Source organism: Cyanistes caeruleus, chromosome 2 (genome assembly GCF_971803275.1).
Source record: "Cyanistes caeruleus chromosome 2, bCyaCae1.hap1.1, whole genome shotgun sequence".
NCBI lineage: Eukaryota > Metazoa > Chordata > Aves > Passeriformes > Paridae > Cyanistes > Cyanistes caeruleus.
In genome coordinates, this window is record NC_141702.1 from 120,386,628 (window position 1) to 120,395,237 (window position 8,610).

Below are 8,610 nucleotides of genomic sequence, written 5' to 3' on the forward strand. Positions count from 1 at the left end.
ACGTCACTGCAGCACTTGTCCTCCTCTTCCTCCTCCTCCTCTTCTTCCTCCCTCCTCCCTCCTCCTCCTCCTCCTCCTCCTCCGGCTCCTCCGTCGCCTCCGGGCGCCTCTTCGCCGCGGAGCGCTGCGAAAACCCACCCAAGGAGCGGCGGCGGAACAAACCCACCCCAGCCCCAGCGCCGCTCCATCCCCCCCTTCCTCCCTCCCTCCTCTTCCTCCTCCTCCAGAGGCTCCGGCGGAGGGGAGGGAGGGTTGGGGACTTTTTTTTTTTTTTTTTCCTTTTTTTTTTTTTTCCCTTTTTTTTTTTTCTCTCGCTTTTTTTTTTTTTGCTTTTTTTTTTTTTTTGGGTCGCTCTCCGCCGTCGTTTGTTGTGGCTGTTAAATTTTAAACTGCCATGCACTCCACTTCCAGTATGCTGGGAGCGGTGAAAATGGAAGGCCATGAGCACACGGACTGGAGCAACTACTACGGGGAGCCCGAGGTAAGGAGGGAGCCGGGACCCCCAAAACCCCCCGGGATTAACTCCGGCACCGGCTCGGCGCTGCGGGCGGGGGTCCCGAGGTGCGGGTGGCGGCGCGGGCGACTCTCCCCTGTTTTTCCCTCCGCCCCTCCAGGTATTTTTCCCTCTCCGGGCTGGGATATTTCCCTTTCCCTTCCCCTTTCCTTTCCTGCTGCTCCGCTTCCCGGGACGGCTCCGCCGCTCCCGCTGCCGCCGCGTCTTTTTCTCATACAGATCCCAAAATACATTCGGGTTCCGTGAAGAAGAAAAACAACCTCCCCCCCGTCCCCCCCGTCCCCCCCAGTTCCCCCCACCCACCACCACCACCACCCCGCGCCGGGATTTAACCCTTTCCTGGCGTGCCCTCCGCCGAGCCCCGCGGCTGGGGCTGGGCTGGGCTGGGCTGTGCCCCACGCCATCCCCGTGCCCGCTGTCGCTTGTCCCCGCAGGGCTACTCCTCGGTGAGCAACATGAACGCGGGGCTGGGCATGAACAGCATGAACACCTACATGACCATGTCGGCCATGAGCAGCACGGCCAACATGACGGCGGCGGCCACCTCCATGAACATGTCCTACGCCAACACGGGCATGAGCCCCTCGCTGGCGGGCATGTCCCCGGGCGCGGGCGCCATGCCGGCCATGGGCTCGGCCGGCGTGCCGCCCATGGGCGCCCACCTGAGCCCCAGCATGAGCCCCATGGGCGGCCAGGCGGGCTCCATGAACGCGCTGGCGCCCTACTCCAACATGAACTCCATGAGCCCCATCTACGGCCAGTCCAACCTGAACCGCTCGCGCGACCCCAAGACCTACCGGCGCAGCTACACGCACGCCAAGCCGCCCTACTCCTACATCTCCCTCATCACCATGGCCATCCAGCAGTCCCCCAACAAGATGCTGACCCTCAGCGAGATCTACCAGTGGATCATGGACCTGTTCCCCTTCTACCGCCAGAACCAGCAGCGCTGGCAGAACAGCATCCGCCACTCGCTCTCCTTCAACGACTGCTTCCTCAAGGTGCCGCGCTCGCCGGACAAGCCGGGCAAGGGCTCCTTCTGGACGCTGCACCCGGACTCGGGGAACATGTTCGAGAACGGCTGCTACCTGCGCCGCCAGAAGCGCTTCAAGTGCGAGAAGCAGCTGGCGGCCAAGGACGGCGCCGGCGGCGGCAACGGCGGCGGCGGCAAGAAAGGCCAGGCCCCCAACCAAGGCCTGGGCGAGGGCAGCTCCTCGGGGGGCTCCGAGGGCTCCGCCGGCGCCGAGTCCCCGGCCAGCTCCTCGCCCTGCCAGGACCACAAGCGCGCCCTGGCCGACCTGAAAGGGCTGAGCCCCGGAGAGCCTTCGGCCTCGCCGGGCCAGCACCTGCTGGCCCCGCCGCACGCCGGGCTGGCCCACGAGGGCCACCTGAAGCCCGAGCACCACTACGCCTTCAACCACCCGTTCTCCATCAACAACCTGATGTCCTCCTCGGAGCAGCAGCACCACCACCCGCACCACCAGCACCACCACCCGCACAAAATGGACCTGAAGGCCTACGAGCAGGTGATGCACTACTCGGGCTACGCCTCGCCCGTGCCCGCGGGCCTGGCCATGGCGCCCGTCACGAACAAAAGCGCCCTGGAGGCCTCGCCTTTGGCCGGAGAGACTTCCTACTACCAAGGCGTGTATTCCCGGCCCATCATGAACTCCTCCTAAGCGGGGAAAACGCTCCTGGAAAAAAAAAAAGGGGGGGGGGAAACCTTTCCCCCCTCCCCCCACCACCCCCCATCCCCCTCGCGACGGACTCTGAGCACGGTACATATCCACACATATATATATATATATATATATATCTCTATTTTTTTTTTTTTTTTCTGTTGGCTCCAGATGTTCGCATCCATTCGGGAATCTGCAGCCGTGTGGCCCCTTCCCAAATCCACCCGGCGGGGGGGAGGGAGGGAGGGGGGGGGTCTCCGTGTGGGGTGGTTTGGTTTGGTGGGGTGGGCACGGGAGGGGAGGGCGGGGGGTTTCTCCGGGGCTTGTTTTGATGATTTTATTTTTTTTTTCCGTTGTCGTCGTCGCCACCAGGTCTAAATCTATCTATTTTTTTGCGTGCGAGTGAGGGGAGGGGGGCGAAGAAAAACCCCCACCCGAGGCAGAACCAACCCCTCCTTCCTTGTGAATATTCCTAGAGTTCGGAAACCGAGGACCAAAAGTCTTGTAACGCTGTAAAAAACAAACAAAAACAAACAAACAAACAAAAAAAGCAACCAAAAGGGGGCGGGGGAGGGGGGGTGGGAAAACGGGGGAGAAAGAAAAAAAAACATTAAAAAATAAGAAAAAATGATAATAGTAATTAAAAAAAAAAAAAAAAAAAAAAAAAGGGCAGGATAGATCGTTGTAATTGAAGAAAACGCTTGATGTTGCCGGGAGAGTAAACGACTTGGATCTGATTAATTTATCGTTTCTGTATGCTTTATTTATGGCTTCGAGCTGTGTATTCCGGTCGCGAGCGGCCGCGGAACTCCATTAAAGTCGTGTTGGCGGTGCTTTTCCCCATGCATCTCTGTTCCGCCGCCCGACGGGACGGGACGGGACCCCGCCGATCCCGGCCGGCATTCCCGGGATCTCCGCCAGACAGCCGGCCCCGGCTGGGAGCGCTCCGAACCCGGCTGGGAGCGCTCCGAACCCGGCTGGGAGCGCTCCGAACCCGGCTGGGAGCGCTCCGAACCCGGCTGGGATCGCCCTAAACCCGGCTGGGATCGCCCTAAACCCGGCTGGGATCGCTCCGAACCCGGCTGGGAGCGCTCCGAACCCGGCTGGGATCGCTCCGAACCCGGCTGGGAGCGCTCCGAACCCGGCTGGGATCGCTCCGAACCCGGCTGGGAGCGCTCCGAACCCGGCTGGGAACCCTCCATCCCCCGCCGGGATCCCTCCATCCCCCGCTGGAATCTGCGATGTCTCTGGGATCCTTCCAGCCCTCCCGGAACCCCTCCATCCCCTCGGGATCCCCCCATCCCTCCCAGGACACCCCATCCCCGCAGGATCCCGCTATTCCCAGCCCATCCCACCCCGGCACCGCCGCCAGGGAAAATCAAGGTGGGAAGCGGGGACCCCTTTCCCAAATCCCGGCGATCCTGGCAAAATCCTCCCAGCTGCGTTAAGCGGGCGGGATTTGGGACTGGCAGGGGCAGCGCATCCCTGCCTTTCCCGGGACAGCATCCCGGTTTTCCCGCGGGCGGCGGGAAAGGCGCGGAGCTTTTTATTTTCAGCACCTCCCGGCTCCTCTCTCTCTCTCTCCTTCCATTCCCTTTTCCAGCCCTTTTCCCAACCACTTGTTGTTTTTCCCACGCGGCGCCGGCCACGCCGCGATGTTGCTTTCCCAACTAACATCCAAATCCTTCTTAAAATTCCGCATTGTCCGCGGCGAGAGAAAAGGCGAGAAAAGGCAACGAGCGGGGAGGGGCGGGGAAGAGGAGAAGGGGGGGAAAAAAAAAACCCAAAAAAACCTTCCCAAAAAAACAAAACGGGGCTGAAACGTGTCGGGATCTCTGCGAGGACACACACGATGGCGAGCGGGGCGTGCAAGGGCTGCCATTAGCACATAAAAGGCTCCCGCGGCCGGCGGGCACGGGCACGGGGGTGTCGCCGCTTTGGGGACAAGGACACCCCCCCCCTGCCCCCGCTGCCGGCCTCGGGCCCGGCCCCGGCCTCGCATCTCGCTCCCTCCGCGGAGCTTTCGCCTCTTCTTTATTCCTTTCCTTTCTATTTTCTTCCTTTCCCCCTCTTTTTTCTTCTTTTCCCCCCTCTGTTTTCTTCTTTTCTCCTCTTTTTCTTCTTTTCCCCCCCTTTTTCTCCTTCCTTCCCCCCTGCTCCTTTTCTTCCTTCCCCGCTTTTGGTTTTTCTCTCCCCTTTTTGTTTTTTCTCCCCTCTTTTATTCTCTCTCCCCCTTTCCCCGTCTTCTCTCTTTTTTATTTTCTCGCCCGCCCCTCGCGTTTTTCTCCCGTTTTACTTTTTCCCCTTTCATTTTTTTTCTCCTCGCCCCTTTCATTTTCCTCTCCTCCCTTTCATTCTCTCTCTGTTTCCTCCTTTATTTCTCCTCCTCCTTTTACTTTCCTCTCTCTTTTTCCACCCCCTCCTCTCCTTCCTTGGATTTCCCTCCGCCTTTTGTCTCCCCTCTTATTTTATTTTCCTCCCTTTTTTATTCCCCCTTTACCTTTTCTCCCTCTTTTTATTTTTCCCTCTCCTCCCTTCCTTTGCTTTCTTCTCCCTCCTTCCTCTCCACTTTCATTTTTTCTCCCTCTTTTTTTCTCCCAGCTTCCATTTTTTCCTCCTTCGTTTCTTCTCCTTCCTTTTTTCCCTTCCTGCTCTTTCTTCTGACTCTTTTCCTTCCCCGCTTTCGTTTCTTCTCCTTCCCTTTTCCTTCCTCTTTTCCTCCTTTCCATTCCTCCTCCTGCTCCTTTTCCCATTTTCTCCCCCAATTCCCTATCTTCTCCCTCTTTCTCCTCCCTTTTTTTCCTCCCCTTCTTTTCTTCCTTTCTTCTCCCTCTCTTTTCCTCCCCACTTCCATTTCTTCTCCCTCTTCCCCCTCCCTCTTTCCCCCCCCATTTTCCCCCGCCCCGCTTCACGATTTGAGTCCGAAACGACCCGAAAAAAAAAAAAAGAAAAAAAAAGAAAAAGAAAAAGAAGCGAAACGACCCAAAAATCCTCCGGCTGGGGCGTGATTTCTTCCCTTTCCCTCCTCCCCTTGGCATTTTCCCCTCTCTCCACACAATCCCAAGCTCGCCGCGAGCGCATTCTGCTCCTGCCTGGTTAAGCAACCGTGAGCTGTGAATAAACAAAGTCAGTAAACAAAAAAAAAAAAACAAAAAAAAAAAAAAAAAAAGAAGGAAAAAAAAATAAAGGAAAAAAAAAAAAGAACAAAAAAGGAGCAGGAACGAGAAGGGAGGAGGGGGGTGGGGGGTGGGTGGGGGGGGTGGCTGGAGCTCCAAATTCCAGGAGGGTAAACTTTCCCCACCACGTCAGAGTTCAGCAAATTTACACAGATCTTATATTGCGGCCCCTTTCCCGGCGCCCCCCCCGCGGCGCTGGAAGGGAATTTTATAAAGCTGATCGATATCTCGGTAAAATATTCATTTTTAAACGGGCGCCCGGCGAAATCTTTGCTTTGTGCTAAAGTCAACAGTGGCACGGTTGGAGCTCCAATAAATGCCGGGATGCTCCCGGCTCCCCGCACAGCCGGGCCGGGGCGCAGGTAGGGGACACCCGCCGCTCCTTCTCCCGCTTTTCCTGCCCTTCCCGCCCCATTCCCGGCCCTTCCCGCCCCATTCCCGGCCCTTCCTCCCCCTCAGCCCGGCCCGGAGCCGCCGCCGCCGAGGGGAGCGCAGTGGAGGCCGCGGGGGGAAGGATTCAGGAGGGATTCGGGATGGATTCAGGGGTGGATTCAGGACAGATTCAGGGATGAATTCAGGGATGAATTTAGGGATGGATTCAGGGATGGATTCATGACAGATTCAGGGGTGGATTCCCGGACAGATTCAGGGATGGATGGATTCAGGGATACGCCGATCCCGCGCGTTTTTTGGGATCCCATCTCCCGGTCTTGGAGCACAGGAGGAGTTCTGGGGGGTGGGAGCCACCTGGAGGCTCCGATTGTGCCCGGTTTAGCCCCAAACCGCCGGCCAGGCCCGGGACGTGCGGGCCCGGCTCCCTCCCTCTTCCCGCTCCTTCCCAAATTCCCGAGCCGCCCTCAGCCTGCACAGTTCCATTTTTATTCCAGCGCATTTCCTCCCTTTCCCCCTCTTTTTCCTCCCAGTCTTTTATTCCGGGAGGGGTATTTTTCCCCAGGAAGCGCCGCTCCCGCCGGCATTCCCCCCCAAAAAATAAAATAAAATAAAATACGGGATCCAAACATTCCCGCGGGCGCGTTCGCTTGGGAAAACCGGGAATTTCCGCGGCCCTTCCCGAGGCTGGGGGGCGCGGGGTCACGGCCGGGAGGGGGTGGCCGCGTCCCCTCGCCGGCCTAGGTGACACCGCTAATGAGCTCTCGCTAATTAGCGCGGGCAGCTCCAATTAGCGCCGCGCGCCCGCCCGTGCCCCGTCCCGCCGCATTCCCGCTGCTCCTGCCCTGCCGCTCCCGCCCGCTTCACCCCCTTTTCCCGAGCATTCCCAGCTCCCCGGGATCGCTGCGCTTTTCCCGTCAATTCCCCACAAATCCCCGCTCCGGGATTCGTTTTTGGGATGCGGCTGGGACCGGGCAGGGCCTGAACTCCCAAATCCGCCCCGCTCCAGCCGCTTCTCTTCCCTCCGTTATCCACAGATTTATTCTTCCATGACTTCTCCCTCCAGGAAAAGCGGCTTTTCCCCATTTTTTAAAAAATTTCCCTTTAAATATCCCGGCCCTTCCTGGCATTCAGGGATGGCTCCAAGGACATCAAAGCACAAAGAGGACGGGGAAGCCCCGGTGGGATCCCAAATTTCCACACCCCCCCCCCCCCCACAGCCCGCCCCAACCCCTTTTTCCCGGGATAACGCTGGAAAAGCCGGCCCTGCCCGCAGCATCCAGCTCATTTCTGGATGATCCCAAGGAAAAAGAAACCGAAAAAAAAAAAAAAAAATCCCAACAAACGAGGACAGCTCGGGGCTGGGATGGGACTAATTATTAGTGGGGCTAAAAAGAGCTGGAACACCCAAGTAGGGCTTATCCCGTCTCCCGGGAAACTGATGGAGCCTTCTTTTCCAAGCTGTAATTCCGCCCAGGCTCAAGGCAATTCCCGCTATTTCTCCCAGAAATTCTCCTAATCCTAGATATTTTTATTTTTTATTAATTTATTTTTTTTTTTGGGGGGGGGGGGGGGGAATCCGCTTTGGTTGATCCAAAACCCCACCAAACCCAGGCAGGGAAGAGGCTGGAAAAGGGAAAGGAATGAGGAAAAAAAAGTTGGGAGTTTATTCCCAGGGAATAGGAGAGAGAATATTAAATCCGGCGGCTCCGGATTTCTGGGAATGTTAAAGCCGGGATTGCGGAGCCGCTGGATGCGGGAAGAGCAAAAGGAGAGGGAGGGAATTTTTTCAAAAATTTATTTTAATTTTTGTTTTCGGTGTTGTTTCCATAAGGTGGGAGAGGTGGATTCGGGAGAGGTTGGGTTTCTTGGAATGAAAGAAAATTAAATAATTAAAAAGAAATAAAAGGCGATAAAAGGGAATAAAACAAAACAAAAACGGGAAAGGAAAAAAAAAAAAAAAAGAAAAAGAAAAGGAAAAGAAGAGGAAAAAAGAAAATAAAAAAGAAAAACGGAAAAGAGACTTAAGGAAAATGTAAAGGAAAATAAGGGGGAAAAGGATAAAAAAAATAAAAAGAGAGAAAAGAAAAATTCAGAAAGGAAAAAAAAAAAAAGGGAGGAAAAAACAAAGGGAGCAAAAAATCGACCCTGGGAAAAAGTGGATAAAACATCCCCGCGATTTGGCATTCCCCCCCGAAACCTCCTGAACGGAGCACTCCCGCCCCGGGGTGTCCAGAGGCTGTGGAACACCGGGAAAATCCCAGGATCGGCTCCAGGCACCGATCCCAGCGGGCCGGGACCGGGAAGAGGGAATGGGAGAACAGGAAAAGATGCCCCGAGCCCGGCACGGGGATTGGTTTTGGGAAAAGATGGATGCAGGGAGGGACGGCAGCTCCCTCCGGGCTGGTCTGTTGGCAGCTGGAAGTGGAATTCCAGGGAAAAGAAGGAAAAAAATACGGGGGAAAAAATTGAAAAGGAAAAGTGTTTAAAATCCGGGAATGAGACGGAGGCAGCTGCAGAGGGAGCGGGACAAGGAGAGCTCCAGCTGGATATTCCTATTCCCATTCCTATTCCTATTCCTATTCCTATTCCTATTCCTATTCCCATTCCCATTCCCATTCCCATTCCTATTCCTATTCCTATTCCTATTCCTATTCCTATTCCTTTCTCTTCCTTTCTTTCCCCCTTTTCCTCTCTTTCCCTTTCAATTATTTCCCCCCTTTCCCTCTTTTTTCCCATTTCCTTCCCTTACTTTTCCCTTTCCCCTCTTTTTCCATTCCTCTTTTCCCTTTCTTTTTTTCCTTTCCCTCCTTTTCCCCCCTTTTCCCCTTTCATTCCTTGCTCTCCTTTT

General features: G+C 56.0%; 1 protein-coding gene across 1 annotated transcript; it reads left to right on the forward strand.

Annotated features, from left to right (window-relative positions):
• The first annotated feature begins 352 nt into the window (after window positions 1-352).
• Window positions 353-2,330, forward strand: FOXA2 (forkhead box A2). The gene is made up of 2 exons (XM_086875199.1): window positions 353-481; window positions 949-2,330. The coding sequence occupies exons 1-2, from the start codon at window positions 395-397 to the stop codon at window positions 2,191-2,193; spliced, it is 1,332 nt and encodes a 443-aa protein (XP_086731325.1). The 5' UTR covers window positions 353-394; the 3' UTR covers window positions 2,194-2,330.
• Window positions 2,331-8,610: the final 6,280 nt, after the last annotated feature.

Coding starts and splice junctions, on each gene's coding strand:
- FOXA2 (XM_086875199.1), top strand. CDS start 395: ATGCACTCCACTTCCAGTATGCTGGGAGCGGTGAAAATGGAAGGCCAT. Junction 482..948: donor ACTACTACGGGGAGCCCGAG/GTAAGGAGGGAG, acceptor TTGTCCCCGCAG/GGCTACTCCTCGGTGAGCAA.